The sequence below is a fragment of the Onychostoma macrolepis genome, chromosome 02 (assembly GCF_012432095.1).
Source record: "Onychostoma macrolepis isolate SWU-2019 chromosome 02, ASM1243209v1, whole genome shotgun sequence".
NCBI classification, from domain to species: Eukaryota; Metazoa; Chordata; class Actinopteri; order Cypriniformes; family Cyprinidae; genus Onychostoma; species Onychostoma macrolepis.
The window spans coordinates 23621328-23636551 of record NC_081156.1 but is presented as its reverse complement, the minus strand read 5'-3'; the positions used below and the strand labels follow the sequence as shown (position 1 = coordinate 23636551).

General features: G+C 36.6%; 2 protein-coding genes across 5 annotated transcripts; one reads left to right on the top strand and one right to left on the bottom strand.

Annotated features, from left to right (window-relative positions):
- The first annotated feature begins 1490 nt into the window (after window positions 1–1490).
- Window positions 1491–8534, top strand: ccnl1b (cyclin L1b). Of its 3 annotated transcripts, none has more exons than XM_058797815.1 (11): window positions 1497–1825; window positions 2132–2206; window positions 2293–2402; window positions 2735–2852; window positions 2948–3012; window positions 4001–4100; window positions 4195–4299; window positions 5297–5438; window positions 5530–5629; window positions 7540–7635; window positions 7745–8534. In XM_058797815.1, the coding sequence occupies exons 1-11, from the start codon at window positions 1586–1588 to the stop codon at window positions 8085–8087; spliced, it is 1494 nt and encodes a 497-aa protein (XP_058653798.1). In that variant the 5' UTR covers window positions 1497–1585; the 3' UTR covers window positions 8088–8534. The 3 variants fall into 3 exon arrangements, with proteins under 3 accessions (XP_058653806.1, XP_058653798.1, XP_058653789.1); XM_058797806.1 differs by having other exon boundaries at window positions 1498–1825; window positions 7537–7635; XM_058797823.1 differs by lacking the exons at window positions 4001–4100; window positions 4195–4299; window positions 5297–5438; ... (1 more) ...; window positions 7540–7635; window positions 7745–8534 and adding an exon at window positions 3422–3994 and having other exon boundaries at window positions 1491–1825.
- A 999-nt stretch (window positions 8535–9533) lies between these two features.
- On the bottom strand, window positions 9534–15201 carry klhl6 (kelch-like family member 6). 2 transcript variants are annotated; one of them, XM_058797778.1, is made up of 7 exons: window positions 14607–15201; window positions 14278–14443; window positions 12876–13340; window positions 11861–12098; window positions 11519–11721; window positions 10452–10665; window positions 9534–10349 (listed from the first exon to the last, which is right to left on the bottom strand). In XM_058797778.1, exons 1-7 carry the CDS (start codon window positions 14876–14878, stop codon window positions 10048–10050), a joined length of 1860 nt encoding a protein of 619 aa, XP_058653761.1. In that variant the 5' UTR covers window positions 14879–15201; the 3' UTR covers window positions 9534–10047. The 2 variants fall into 2 exon arrangements, with proteins under 2 accessions (XP_058653761.1, XP_058653770.1); XM_058797787.1 differs by having other exon boundaries at window positions 12891–13340.
- Between the last annotated feature and the right edge of the window lie 23 nt (window positions 15202–15224).

Genomic DNA, 15224 nt, shown 5'->3' with positions numbered 1-15224 from the left:
TAAAAATGTTTCCTCCTCCTGTAAATTTCTCTGAACTATTATGAAAAGTGAAGTAATAAGAGATCAAATTGGATTTGGATCTTTTACAAAACATTTGTTTATTAAAATCAGTGGTGTTTTTGGGGAAAATAAAATATGACACTAATGAATGTCTTGTGTACTTTAATTCTTTTGGACACATCTCATAAGGATTGAGGTTGAGAGATGAGAGGGGCAAGTGGGTAAATGCAATGAGGTCAAAATGAGTATCAGTGACAGCTGGCTTATCTCCTACTTCCTGCTTGGTGCACAGCAAAGACCAAGGCTATCATTTACCCTCTCAGCAAATGTAGCCAAAGAGTATAATCCGAATAGTGCTGATGAAGACATTAAAGAGGAAAAGTTAATCATAGTTTTCTGTTCACAAACAGTAGCCTACCAGATTATTCTGTATCCATATTTTTAAATCAAACAGTATATTAAATTGAAAATTAATATGTGCAAAAGCCAATGGCAAAGAGAAGTATTGTACTTTATTGCACTGTTGAAAAATAAATAAATAAATGCTATTATATAAGTCCAGAAATCATTTTTTTCCCCCCTCCTGGGCATGTAACTAATAGTGTTGTTGATATGAAGAGGGAAGCACAAGATTTCCTTAGTTAAAAAACTATATTTATGTCTTGTTGACCAGATGTCTAGGCATATCACATCCCCTGTGTAAGCTGTCTCATCAGTTTCAGTGATGAGCCCCTCACTGTGGTGTAGGTCTCAAACATGATGTGATTACTTTGGTACTTGGCAACACAGCACATCCCTGCGGAGACCTGGTGCACAGCACGGCATAGCAAGAAATCTGACCTTGTTCTTTTTTCTATCTATCTATCTATCTATCTATCTATCTATCTATCTATCTATCTATCTATCTATCTATCTATCTATCTATCATGTCGTTCTATGGTGACATAAAGTTGTTTTATTCCATTTGCTTTCATTATTACACAAACGTTTACTAAGCTATCTAAATTAGGACAGAATCTCTATCTATCTATCTATCTATCTATCTATCTATCTATCTATCTATCTATCTATCTATCTATCTATCTATCTATCTATCTATCATGTCGTTCTATGGTGACATAAAGTTGTTTTATTCCATTTGCTTTCATTATTACACAAACGTTTACTAAGCTATCTAAATTAGGACAGAATCTCTATCTATCTATCTATCTATCTATCTATCTATCTATCTATCTATCTATCTATCTATCTATCTATCTATCTGTCTGTCTGTCTGTCTGTCTGTCTGTCTATCTATCTATCATGTCGTAGACTTGTATTGTTTTTATATATTAAAAAAAAATTATAACTACAAAATTTACAATAGAACAGCACCATAAACATAAGAAATATTGTATTATGTCTATGAACAGCATGACCCACACAGCGCACTAACACAATCTCGCGGTATTCTACGGGATTTCACCATTCCAACTGAACCATTGACGTCACGTCCGTTGTTGTATTGCGTCAATTACGAAACGTTGCCATTTCCGCCTGGCAGACGAAAGGTCTACATTTTGTGATACCGATTTACTCCATCACGATGTCTCTGGGTGTTTTATCTCCTCATATAAACACTCCACAAAACAACCAAGGCATACTTATCGGCGATAAAGTGTATTCGGAGGTGTTTCTGGCTATCGATCGTTCGATAATACCCGAGGAGAGGCTCTCTACGACCCCGTCCATGCTTGATGGCCTCGACCATAAGACTGAGACAGACCTGCGGATTCTGGGCTGCGAACTCATCCAGTCCGCCGGGATTCTTCTGCGTCTGCCACAGGTTACCGTCTAAATATGTTAACGTATATGTGAATTAGTCCGTTAGTTTAATTCCTAATGATCTTAAGGTATGAGACGATGCGCTTAACACGGCTAGCTAACGTTAGCCGTAACCGGCACATTGAAAGCGGCGGCCTTTTGTCTTCCTTCAGCTGATGTAAGCCGTGTAATGTATTTTGGAATGTTGTTAAAACAGATTATTTATTGTTCTACATTTAGCTGCCTAACAAGTAGGTGCTGCTTTCTTGTAAGTAAAGTGACATAAACGTTGTTTTTGATGTAATTTATTGTTTGGTATTTTGAATAGGTGGCGATGGCGACCGGACAAGTCCTTTTTCAACGATTCTTTTACTCGAAGTCCTTCATCAAGCACAGCTTTGAGGTAAGTCAGACATACAAAATGAAAAAAGAAAAAAAAAATAACCCCATATTATTAAAATAATTAATATGATTGTCTCTTTAAATCAGATTGTTGCCATGACCTGCGTCAACTTGGCATCAAAGATAGAGGAATCGCCGAGAAGAGTGAGGGATGTGATCAATGTTTTCCATCACCTGAAACAAGGAAAGGGCAAAAAGTAAGACGATTATGGGTTTTTAATGTTGAACATTTAGCTTGAAATCCAGGAAATTTAGTAGATGACACCTGTAGAAGTTCATATCCATCAATTGCTTACTGTGCTTAGCTGAAACTTTGGATTGCACATGTAATGGTGATTTGTTTACCTGAAACCATTTTGAAAATTTGGTTATTTTTTTAATTAGCCTTCTAAACATGTTAGTATCATCTGTGAAGAGAAAATGAAATAAAGCAGAGGACATAGACACCATAGAAATGTGTTTTTTCTAATAATATATCCTGTCCAACGTGTATTTAAATCAGCCGTTTTTGCTTTTTGTGTTGAACCAGGAGCACCCCTCTTGTCCTTGATCAAAACTACATTAACACCAAGAACCAAGTGATCAAAGCGGAGCGCCGTGTCCTTAAGGAGCTGGGCTTCTGTGTTCACGTCAAACATCCACACAAGGTAAGTTTTCATTTCTAAAATTCTGCTGCGATCCAGAATATATTTTGCTGCTGTGATCAATTGTGTATGAAAATCTTGCTTTTCAACTCTTTCAGATTATAGTCATGTACCTACAAGTTCTTGAATGTGAGAAGAATCAGATGCTGGTTCAAACGGCATGGTAAGTGTGTTTGTTTTTGGATCACATGAAAATGCCACATAAATTATGACTTGGAATTTTTTCCCCTTTTATAGGGGAGACATTGCCTCAGGTTTATGGTTGGACTCATGCCGTGTTTCCACTAGTAATATTTGCTGATAAGACCTTGAACTTGTGTGAAAGAGCTTGGTACTTAAGTATCAACAGGACCTAGTGGAAACACTGCATTATAAAGCATGAATTGCATTTATAGCTTGGTATACCTAAAGGTAAGATAGGTACACATCATTCTGGCATCACACGTTCTTTGTAATAAAAATGCAGAAGTGCTCTGTAGGTCACGTGTTTGTTGATTTCTTGCACATCATTGAGGTTATGGCTTATGGAGAGCTCTGTTTAACTTTGTCCTTTCTCTACTCTTTGATTAAAGGGTAGCCCATGGTGGTAAGTGTCACAGAAAACACCCGAACTCCTCAGGCACAAGACCCAGGAACCCCTCCCACCTCATTGGCTGGCCTTTTCGAGACTGCCAGCCAATCCAGTGAGAGCTCTCAGCGGAGGTTCTCTGAATGGAAGGCCTTGGCTTTGCTGGGGGGTCCAGGATTTGCTTTTTTTTCCCCCCTTCCTCAGAGCTTGAGTGCTAGTAATTAGTTGTGCAATTTTTACTCTCTAAATCCAAAAGATTTTTTTAGCAGTGAAAATGGTATGTTACTTTTTTCATATGAATCGTGTTCATGTGAATTTTGTCACAGTAAGTTGTCCCTGATAATCCACCATGAAGTGATTCTTGCCTCTCCTCACAACTTTTTGATATGGGGTTTGAACAATTCCGATTTCGCAAAAGTTAGCTATTTGTTCAAATTTGTTAAGATTATACTATTGCCGTCATCATGGCTACATTTAAAAAGTGAGAGAAAGGACATGAAGTTAAGAGTCTCCAGAAGCCATATGAGAGAGCGAGAGAGAGAGCATGGCAGGTGTTGCATAGGTGTTTCTTCATGTGTTGCAGGAATTATATGAACGATGCCCTCAGAACCAATGTGTTTGTGCGGTTTGAACCTGAGACCATTGCGTGTGCCTGTATTTACCTCGCTGCTCGAGTACTACAGGTACGTGTTTGGATTTATCTGTCTGTCTATATCTATTTCATTCTTTCTTTCTTTCTTTCTTTTTATTTCATTAGGTATTTTTGTATTTCTTCAGATTCCTCTTCCTTCCAAGCCGTACTGGTATCTTGTGTTCGGTGCGACTAAGGAAGACATCAGAGAAATATGTATCAGCACGATGAAGCTTTATTCTAGAGAAAAGGTAGTTTGTTTATTTGTGATGCAATCTAGAAAAACCCACCACATGGTGAAATTTTACCTATTATAGGTTTTGATACCACACAAAATATATTTCCAAAACTTTTTATTTGCTGATCACCATGATTTTCAGGAACAGAATTTTGTAAAAACTGGTTTAAATGAGGCAATGAAAATAAAAGCACAACAGTCAAGTATCAAGTAAAAATCACTCACTTTACTGTGGTAAAAGACTTATTTTAGGCACTGTACATGTTGTAAAAGATACAAAATGACCCCAAGGAACACACAACACTTCCACACATTTGAAAATTAAGTGTATATCTGTTCATAAAACATCACAGATTACAGCATGCAAGCTATCTCCAATTAGTCTCCTGTTCTACTACTCTGGATTTATAATACATAACCAGACACAGTTCAGAACTGTAACTTGTAGTTCTGTGTTTTATTTCACGCTGTCACCGTTTGAACTAAATGAAAGTAATGCATAGTGTTAATATGAAAATGCTGCTTCATTACACAAGCAGACTAGCTAACGTTACCCCGAACTTTGCATGCTATAGTTCACACACGAGTCAAGACTAGCGGAAAATATGCATTAATACACCTTTATTATATACGTTACATAGTTTTTGATAGGTGAACTGTCTTTGTAGTGTTAAGGGAAAGCACCTCCGTAGCAAAAGCTAGCAAACTAGAGAAAGATAGTCTTTTCTGCTTGCCACAATAAATCACTATTTTTCTGCACTAAACAAGTGAATTTTGCCAAGATATTTTCAGAGATGATAGACAAGATGTTTTAGAAGAATAATTTAATGAAAACCCAATTTTGACAAATTACATTCAACCTATTTTTTTATTTTTCCTGAAAACATCCCAGCGTGACATCTGATGGGTTTTACTAGATCGCATCTTGCTTGGCACATTACTTTGACAGTCTCTATTTCTACTAATTGTTGTTACTAGATTCTGTTGTTAATACTCCATCCATCTCTCAGCCTAACAGTGACCAGCTTGAAAAACAGGTGGATAAGAGGAAGGTGGCCCTAGAGGAGGCAAGATTAAAAGCCAAAGGACAGAATCCCAATGGCACGCCAGCTCTCGCTGCCATTGGTGGATTTTCCCCAGCATCAAAACCCTGTAAGTTTTTGTTTCTGTTTGCTTTTTACTAAACAAGCTTTTTGCAAGTACTTGCCAATTCACAGGCAGCTAAAATGTTTTCCTTTTCCAGCTTCTCCAAGAGAAGTGAAGGTTGAAGAAAAATCGCCGAACTCTAAACTAGCGAAGGAGTCTGAGAACAGACAGTTGTTTCCAAAAAGCCCCTTAAATGGGTAAGTTTTAAAATACAGCACCTAAACCAATTTTTTTTTTTTTTTGTCAAATGTTTGGCTGTATTAGTGTTATCAAAAGTCATTTTAAAAACTTCTATTTTCCACTAACATTTTAGCGCTGTTGAGCGGATTCTTAAACAGCGCTGATTGGTTACTGCATGATGATTGAAATCACGCAAATGGCCTTTAAGCAATTAACTAAATAAACTGCGAAAAGATTTTGTAAAACATCATGGACGGAATGGTCCTGAGAGCGCGGCGCCATCTGCAGGACAGTTAAAGTGTTCGAATGATTCAAAGTGCCATCTGAGAGTAGAATCAGCCCTAAAACATTTTACTCAACCCGGTAACTTTTTATGAATGGCTGTGAGAATTTGAGATTTCTTAGTGCTGTCATAAAATTTGCCACGGTTGTGATGTAAATGATATAATAGGCTGTAGTCTGACGCGCTACATGTCTGTTGTTACAGTACTGTTTTTAGTTTCAATTCACTGTTACTGTTAGTGCTAGCTACACTGCGCTTGGTTTGAGTCTTAGTTTGCATTTGGGAACACAACATTCGTCATTTAAAAACGTTTATAAATCTGTTGTTGTTCACAAAGAGAAGTTTCAGTGTCACATAATCCTTCAGAAATCATTCCAATATGCTGATTTGCTGCTGCTCAAGAAACATTTCTCATTATCAATGTGAAAAACAGTTTTGCTGCTTAATATTTTTGTGAAAATGATACTGAGAGAAGACATTAATAATTTTATTCGTCATGCATGAAAGTGATATAAAGTGAGTAAAGACATTTAAAATGATTTCTATTTAATAAATGTATCAACAAATTTAATTAATATATTTGATAAATGCAAATAAATGCTGTTCATTAAACTTTCTATTGATCAAAAAATGTAAGTTTATCACCATTTCCACACAAAATATGTAGCAGCAAAATTGTTTTCAACACTGGTAATAATCAGAAATGATTTATAAAAGATCATGTGACATTGAAAACTGGAGTAATTAAGAAAATTCTGCTTTGCATCACAGGAATAACATTACATTTTATAATATATTAAAATTGAAAACTTGTTTTTTTTTAAATATTTCAAAATATTGCTGTTTCTTTTTTTTATTTTGATCAAATAAATTCAGCATTGATGATCAGATATTTTTCAAAATCATTAATTGTAATGTTTTCAAACTTTTGGCAGGTACTTATACAAGTATAATAATAACAATTATATTAATACTTTATTATATCATGATTATTAAATGCTGCTTTTTATTTTTTACTGGACAATGTATTTTTACAATATAAGATATATCTTTTAATATGCTAAAGTATGTATACATTTAATAAGTGCTGGGGCCGTGGCTTGTGGGCGTGGTCAGATTTTCCTGCTTTTTTGCCTCTAGCTGATCACATGCCTAGGTACTTTTTGAAAACACGACTGTATATACTGTGTGAAATGTGGGTATACCAAACAACAGATTGGTCTTTTGATAAGAGATGATTATCAATTATATACCATAATTTAAAAAAATTCTGAAATTATTCCTGTTTTTAACTGTTGTCCCTTTTCAATGCAAGGTTGCTTATTGCTACAACTTTCTGGTAAATTTCAAACAAAAACAACTATGTTGTGGAATTATTTTATCGCGATGTGATTTTGGTCATAATGCACAACATTTTTTATTAATAGTTCATGTTAAAAAAAATTTAAATAAGATTAAAATGTAAGTTTCTTTAACTTTTAGCAATGTTTTTCACATTTTAATTTAGTACTTCAGCTTAATACTGTTAATTTAGCTATTAAACTATAACATTTTTTTTTGGTTAATAGCAACACTGCTGCCCATCCCTGTTTTGTTGTACTGTACTATATTATTGTTGTTTGTTTTATCTTTCTTGTATAGCAGCATGAAAAAGGAGGACAGCAAAGTGTTTCAGAATGGGAAGAACCACAGCCGGTCTCGCTCACGATCTTGCTCGCCATCTCGTTCTCCACACAGACAGTAAGTTAAAACATACACTTTCACTTCAAGTGATATTTCATTTCCTGTCCTTGATGTTTAAAAAGGATTTGTTTTTTCTGCTGATGACATGATGTTCTCTTATCTGTAGTCGGAGGAGCCACTCAGGAACGTACAGCTCTCAGAGCAGCCACAGCCCATCGCCACGGCAACACAAAGGTCGCAGAGCTTCACCAGTCACGCAGCTCAGGACGGAGCGAGACAGACAGAGCGAGTCTAGTCGGCACAGCAACAAAAGGAGGCGATCACGGAGCCGATCTTGCAGCAATTCCCGCGAACGAGCACGTGACCGTGACTATGTGAAACACAAGCATGATCGCGATCACCACTGGGACCATCGCGAACGAGACCGTGACAGATCACATGATCACGGACGAAGCAAACACCAGAGCAGGTCACATTCTGGACACAGCCACAGCAGACACAGGAGATGAGATGTGCGGCACTGCTGAATGAAACCAAGGGAACTACGATGGCATTGGACAACAGGACTAAATTGTAGATTGGAAAAATGCTTACTTCAATACAATGTTTCTCCAGAGTTAACCTTGTTAAGAAGTGGATGTTCTCTCAATGTTGTTGTTCTTGCATCTGACCGGCTCATATAGAGTTCAGTTAGTTAGGCAAGGTAGTGGTGCCTTTTATGTATTTGACAATTGTGTTTTACGTTAAACTTGAAAGTGAACAACAGACTGCTAAAAAAAAATCTGACTATATATCAGGGATCACATTTGCACAGGAAAGAGCAGACGAGACCTGTGCGTGTTAAATATTTTCCAAATGCACAGCTGTGTTTGTGCACTGTACAAATAAAGCTTATTTTTATGATGACTTTGTATTCGTCTCTCTTCACAAAAAATAAAAATGATGCTATATTCAAATTCTGAGCTCATTTGTTTTACTTCATACGGTATGTGTATTAAAGGTTAGTTCACCCAAAAATGAAAATTCTGTTGTCAAATCATGTTCCAAACCCGTAAGGAGCACAAATTAAGATATTTTTGATGAAATCCGAGTCGTATCTCGTGAATGGCGGCAGACTGACCTGGGGCCTGTTTCATAAAACAAGTTTACCAAATAAGCCAGGTTTATTTCAGTTAGTCTGACTTCTTGTCAATTGATTTGGTTGAAAATAAGTCAGACTAACTGAAATAAGCCTGGCTTGTTTGGTAAACTTGTTTTAGGGGGCTATTTCATAAATCACTGAACAAAGTTGTTATTTTTGTTTCCTTTGCACAAAGTAAGTTTTTTCATAGCTTTATAAAGTTACGGTTGAATCAGTGATGTCCTTACTACGTTTCTGTGCCTTGACTGGTAGTTCTCTTGCTGTCTATGGATTTCATCAAAAATATCTTCGTTTGTGTTCTGAAGATGAACAAAGGATTTACGGGTTTGGAACGACATGAGGGTGAGTAATGATAGAATTTAAATTTTTGGGTGTACTATCCCTTTAAGTTACTTCAAACTAATGAAATAAAACTGCAGAAAACGTTCATTAGATCACAAAACAGTGAGTTTTCAATGGCTGATAGACACTGGTTAAACAGCATGACATTTTATATCTTGTGGTAACTTGGGTAAAGTGAACTACCAATTTTTTTTTTTAAATCTAGTTTGTTAATTTTTTAATAATACTACTGTTATTTGGTAATTCATGTTCATTCATAACTAACATTAAAGTAATGATTTAACGGAAGTAGCGAGATTGAGAAGTTGACATTCGTCTGTATTGAGAAGTATATCCAAGTGAAACTACCGAAACATAATTGTAGGGTGGGAACTTTTATTCATCGGTTGCTGATTGGATTGAGGCAGATCTGAATATGAGCTTGCAATTAAGAAATTGGTGGGGTTTAAGCAGGCTAAATGATTCAAGTATGTCATTTTACCTTAAGATTGAGTTCTATTTTATTAGAAAATTACAAGGTCAAAAATCATTTTAAATTAAACATAAGCAATGAATTGTTCACAATAAAATCAATAACATACATTAAAAAAAGAGAAAATAGTGAATTTTGATTCCAACCTAGATTGAAAAATGTTTTATTGTGTTCACCATACCAGTTGTGTCAAAATTAACGAATGGAATGTTATTGTGAAGTGCTACAGAATAAATATTAATGTTTCCATGTATAAAAGTTGTACTGTAAATGTGCAATTTTTAAAGTGCAAGCATGTCTTTGCATTGTCAAAATTAACACACTGGTTACACTTTGGTACAGTTATGTACCAACAGCATAGTTAAATGTAAAAAGAGAACACTCTCAGTATCAGAGAGTGTAACAGAGGATACTGTTATGGATACTGTTATACTGCTTAAACTTGATCATATGGGCCTGAAACAAGTCATATATAAGGGAAAAAAAATTGCAGTCTCTGAAGCTGCTGAATGTGTCATCCGGTGACTGTTGCAGGCGTTATCCTGCGTATATGTGTGTAGGACTTCCTGAGAGTCACACTGCCATGGTGAGATACTCCACGTGGAAGCACACACTCCTCAGTCAACTTTTTTGTCTCCGGGTTCCAGCAGAGAACGGTAGCAATCACTTCGTTCTTGTCATCGCGGCCACCAGTAATGAAGAGCTTGTTATTGCAGGCAGCAATGCCACAGCTGGCCCTCTCACAACCCAGCTGGATTATTAGCGTCCAGGAGTCTTCCAGAGGACTGTAGGAATACAAGGCCTTCATCGCGCCGCCTTTATTTGAGAGGAAATTACACATTTAATCATTAAAGCAAGGTGGTTATCTCTAGTGAGTAGTTTGTTTTATTTAAGCAAAAGAATGTAAAAGGCACGAACCAACAACAAAAATGGCATCCTTAAAGGTCACTGCGTTTGTGCATTTGGCCTCAGTTGGCATCGAGCATTTTAAACTCCATTTGTTTGATAGGGAATCAAAGCATTGCATGTTGTTTGTGGCTAGCTTGCCATTGGGGCCTCCACCTATCACAAAGATGTATTTGTCATAGCTGGCAGCAGAGAAGGAGCTCACGCTCAGCATGAGCGGTGCTGTCTGGAAGGTGGATAAAAATATTCAAGTGTGAATTGTAATGAAAATAGAGCATAAGATTTACCACCATACTGTAAATACACTGAAAAGTTAAGAAAGGTGATGATTTCTTAAATATTAACCTATCTATCTATACACAAAAAATGTGAATTATTCCAAATTTATGTTTTTGAAAGAAGTCTCTTATGCTCAACAAAGCTGCATTTATTTGTTACAAAATAATCAGGAAAAACAGTAATACTGTGAAATATTTTTATCATTTAAAATAACTTTTTTTAATCAATATATTCTAAAATAGATTTTTTTTCAACAGACTTTTCAGTAGCCATTACTCCAATCTTTAGTGATCCATCAAAAATCATTCATGCTGATTTGGTGCTCAATTATTAATAATTTGTTCTCATTATTATTAATGTCGAAATCTTTTGTAACATTATAAATGTCTTTACTGTCACCTTTGACCTATTTAATGCATCTTTGCTGAATGCTGAATAAATGTATTATTTCCTTTTTTTTTTCTTACCCCAAACTTTTAAATGGTACTGTGTCACAGTTTACACAACAATATTAAGCAGCAAAAGCAGCGTGTTTTTAACATTATTAATAATTATAAACATTTCTTGAGCAAATCAGCATATTAAAATGATTTTTGAAGGATCATGTGACACTGAAGACTGGAGTAATGGCTGCTAAAAATTCAGCTTTACCATCACAGGAATAAATTACATTTTACAAATACATATTTTCACTACACACATTTTTCATACATGGAATATTTTCTGTACTTCATTTTACTGTTGGGACTGCAAAGGGCCCAAAGTTACCATACCGGACACTGGATATTTATAGGGCTCACCTCTGTCCAGCAGTTGTGAAATGGATCGTAGGCTTCAACGCTGTTCAATCTCTGGGTTCCATCAAAGCCACCCAAAACATACACTTTTCCTCCAACAACTGCCATCTTGTGTCTCCAGCGGCCCGTGTTGAGATACTCAATCTGGATCCATTTGTTTAGTGATGCATTATACTTCCACACATCATGCAAAGTTTCTTTGCCACCTGTTTTAAATGTAAAATAATGAGTTTTACACATGTCTTTGATCTTGCGCATCAGCGCCCATGCGAACAAACGAACTACATAGTTACTGTCACTTTATTGCTATCTCAGTGTGTGTCAGTGTGATGTACTGATGCTCACCTGATATGTAGACTTCATTTCTGAAAGTGACACACGCAAACTCCACCCACTTCTTATTTTCATTCTCAGATTCCATGTCTGTGTTCGGGAGTTTTGCGACCTCTAAGCGACTCCTGCGTAGTGGGTCCAGGCAGGTCACCTCAGATACAAACTTCTCGTCCTTTGTACATCCTCCAATGATCATAAACACCTCAGACTGGAACTCCCGCACTCTAGGTTTGGTGCGCTCTGAGATCACCTATGAACCAGTTCACCCAAAAATGAAAATTCTGTCATCATTTACTCACCCTCAAGTTGTTCCAAACATGTATAAATTTCTTTGCTCTGTTGAACACAAAAGAAAATATTTTGAGGAATGTTGGTAACCAAACAGCTGACGGTAGCCATTAACTTCCACAGTTTGGAAAAAAAAATGGCTTTGGTTACCAACATTCAAAATCAGAATTCTTTGTTAAGCTCCCAAAATTCAGATTTGCGAGAAATTAACTCTGAATTGTGAGATATAAGCTACGATTGTGAAAAAAGTCGGAATGACCTTTTAATTTTTTTAAATTTTTATTCCATGCCAGAAATTAGCTCCCATAGTTCAATCACTGAAGTGTTTGTGAATTTCTAATTTTTAAAAACACATTTTGTAAATATTTTTTACACATTGTTATAATATCATCCTTCCAAAATGCTAACTGAACAGTTTTTGGTTAATAAATTGATTATTATACCTAGTGAATAAATATCATAGTTGAACTGCACAGTTTGTGCCCTGTTATTTTTTATTAATAATAATATAATTATATATTTTTTGCATTGTTCAAAGTTAGAAGGTTCTCTGTATAATTTACAGCATTTGCTAACAGACAGTTTCTTTCATATGTAAGCAAAGTGGACGTTATGAATTTCCTACACTTCCTCCAAATAGAAAGCTTGCCATGTCATTATCCTAAGCTTGGATTTCACTTCCTGTATTTGAGTGTCTTGTGACCACTTCAATGTGACATGAAGCATTTAGAGAGGTCACCTTTGTAAAACTGACCTCTTTGCCTGAGAGGTGATAAACCCGGGCCTCCTGCAGCAGTGGGAACACCTCGGCACACTGGCGGATCAGAGGGTCTCCTTCCACCCTTTCTACAAAGTACCATGGGTCCAACAAGGGCAGCCTCACATGTGTGAGGACACGGGGCAGCTGAGCTATTCTTTCATCCTGTCCGGCCCTCAGCCAACGCATAACCACATCAAACACCTGCTCCTCTTCTGTTACCCCCAAGTCATCATGCTGGAGCAGACTGACCAACACATCTGCAGGAAGCTCAAGGATCTCATCATGGTCCACCACTTGAGAGAACTTTTGGATAATGTAGGTGTAGACTTGGGCTTTCAAAGACTCCAGCGAATGCACATCAGCTAGATGCAGGACTCCCACACAGTTTTCCGGGTGAAGGGCTTCTGCTAAGTAACTGGCACAGGCTTCCACTATACGCGGAAACTGCAAACATCGATTAGATTTAAGGTCATAACAGAGCATTAAATTATCGCTTTGCATTTAGACATTTAGGGACTTTTTAAAAAGAAATGCATACTTTTATGCAGCAAAAAATGTATTACATTGATCAAAAGTGACACAGTAATATATTACAAAAAAATTACAATCCTGAAAAACCGTATTATGGTTTCCACAAAAATATTGTGCTTTTAACCTGATTATAATAAATGTTTTTGAGTACCAAATCAGCATATTAAAATAGTTTCTGAAGAATCATGTGACACGGAAGACTGGAGTTCCAAACGAAGGCTCACAGGAATAAATTACACTTTAAAATATATTAGAGAAAGTCATATTAAATTGTAATATTTTACTGTATTTTGATTAAATAAATCAGCCTGGTTGAGCATAAAAGACCGACCCCAAACTTTTAAAAAGCAGTGTTTTTATACAGTGGTATAAGGTGCTATATATGTGCTGTATTAATCTGAAATAACCTGATAACAGATTTGGCCTTTCGCCTTAAAAGTTTATGAATTGATACATAAGCTACATCAACTATATTTAGCAAACACATAACCCCACCCAGCTACAGTACCTTAACCCAGATGCAGCTACTAAACCTAACTGTAGTGGAAAATCTCTCCTCTGTAAATAATGTACAGTTTCACTTCCCTGTTATGTTTGGTACTTTTGAGGTGGTTTTGATGTCTTCACCTCCAACAAAAAGAAACAATACATAGCAAAATACCACAGCACTGGGGAAGTAAAAAGTGAAATATCGGTCATGTGTACCCAGCAAGAACATACTGCTGAACATGTCATACTCGACAGAGATCTTTTACATGTAGGCTATTCTATCATACTAGAAGTGCTGCAGGTAAAAAGTTAAAATATTGTCCACAAAGGAAAAGTTTGATATAAAGCTGATAGTACAAACCTGAAATAGACTGGCTGCCTCAAGCATTCTCTGAACATTGTCCTTGGTTATGATGACTTTGCTGGTGTAAGTGTATTCTAACAGGATTCCCATTGTGTCAGCATCAATGCCTTTAATATTTACGTTTTCTTCATGCTTTTCTCTCAAGTCATTACAAAACATTGCTCTGTAAAATATATATTAATAAAAATTCAACTTACGTGATAACTTAAAATTGTCTATCTGAAGTAGAATCACTGCACTCTTACCATTTCTTTTTGTAATAAAAACAAATGTTACATGAAACAAGCAAACTCATTTCTTCAGATCTGAATGTGCCACTGGCTAACCTGAAGTAATGACTGGCAGCAGCAAGGACCACTCGATGGCACTGGAAGCTCTGACCCTGTACGTGGAGGCTGACGTCGGTTAAGCTGTCCTCCAGCCGGAGACTGTGCAGTCCATCCTGCAAATAACCAGCAAACACAGAGTCTTCGAACACAACCTGCCCATCTTGTCGGTTCTCCTGCATCGAGCTCTCCAGCATGCTCAGACCGCCTGCTGAAGCTTCACTCTTGGCAGATGGAGGGCACTCAGAGTTATTCTCTAAAGTGTCAGCCATGATCTGGAGTCCCAAAAAGTTACAGATTTCTACCCTGAATCAAGTTTAACACCATGTGATGTCTAGATATTGGCGAAACACTAGAGCTGAAAGCTGAACTGCTCTTTCCTAACACTCAAGCTTCCTGTTTTCATAACGGACTATGAAGAGGAAGTGCAGAGGCCTCTCAAATTTGGCTCTGCAACTTCTCAAGTCATTTAATTTGTGGCTGTTCCTCTGTGCTATCTGTAAACTGAAAACTGGATTTTTTAGGGGAAACATAGAATTTCACATGCTCAGGCTATACGTCAGACATCAAAGCAGCTTTAAAATGAAGGAAACAAATGTCTTAATTATACCTTCTGAT